The sequence below is a fragment of the Bison bison genome, unplaced genomic scaffold (genome assembly GCF_000754665.1).
Source record: "Bison bison bison isolate TAMUID 2011002044 unplaced genomic scaffold, Bison_UMD1.0 scf7180017864503, whole genome shotgun sequence".
Lineage (NCBI taxonomy): Eukaryota > Metazoa > Chordata > Mammalia > Artiodactyla > Bovidae > Bison > Bison bison.
Window position 1 is genome coordinate 235,666 of NW_011495061.1, and position 901 is coordinate 236,566.

The window sequence follows — 901 nt, forward strand, 5'->3', positions numbered from 1 at the left end:
CAAGTTCGTCACTTCCAAGTCCCGGAAAAAAAATCCCCAACACTGAAGAGATTAAAAGGGAAGAGCAGGCGGCAGCTGAGCAAGCTCTGACCAAGGAGGACTTCACCATGAATGGGTCACTTCAGCAGCTCAGTGCAACGCTACTGGATCTGAGGTGCTGGCCTAGTCCACAGGCGGGCAGGTGAGCTCGCTGCCTCCTCCGCAGTTTCCCCTGAAGGCTGGCCTGCAGCGCCCACTGCTCAGGCCACTGGATGGGTAGGCACAGCACTGGGTGGGCTTCAGCTGTTCCTTCACAGGCTCTTTTCTTCAGTGGGGGCTGTGCTGGGTCCTTGCTGCTGCACAGCTTTGCTCTGGTTGCGGTGAGTGGGGCGCACACTCTGGTTGTGGTGCCTGACCTTCTGGTTGCAGCAGCTTCTCTTCTTATGGAGCGTGGGCCCCAGGGCCCCCAGGCTTCAGTGGTGGCAGAGCGTGGGCTCAGTGGCTGTGGCCCCCAGGCTGTGTAGCACAGGCTCAGTGGTTGTGGTTCACAGCCTTAGTTCCTCTGAGGCATGTGGGATCTTCTTGGACCAGGGATTGAACTCATGTCTGCTGCATTGTCAGGATTCTTTACCATGAGCCATTATGGAAAGCCCACAAACTCTTAAAATGGAAATTGATTGACAGAAAATAAGCAGTTTCTAAATAAATAAATATGTCTACTCATGAGGATGTTCTGTGACTTTTGCTGTTTTCCTTTTACATAAGAGGAAAATTTCCTAATTCATAATTCATTATGTTCTTCCCTTAAACAACATTTGCAACTGCTAATTTTATTAGCTAAGCTTGATCCAAATTTTAAAACACTTTTCTCCCACTTTCCCCTATGCACTGTACATTCATTATCAATTGAAATAATATTTTA

General features: G+C 48.9%; 1 protein-coding gene across 1 annotated transcript in view; it reads left to right on the forward strand.

The window, feature by feature from the left end:
- LOC104980578 (40S ribosomal protein SA-like) overlaps positions 1-901 on the forward strand; it is a 3,581-nt gene that overhangs the window by 1,862 nt on the left and 818 nt on the right. Inside the window, exon 4 of the mRNA XM_010829348.1 lies at positions 20-181. Within this exon, the coding sequence (XP_010827650.1) occupies positions 20-181 (162 nt within the window). The remainder of the gene's footprint in view (positions 1-19; positions 182-901) is intronic.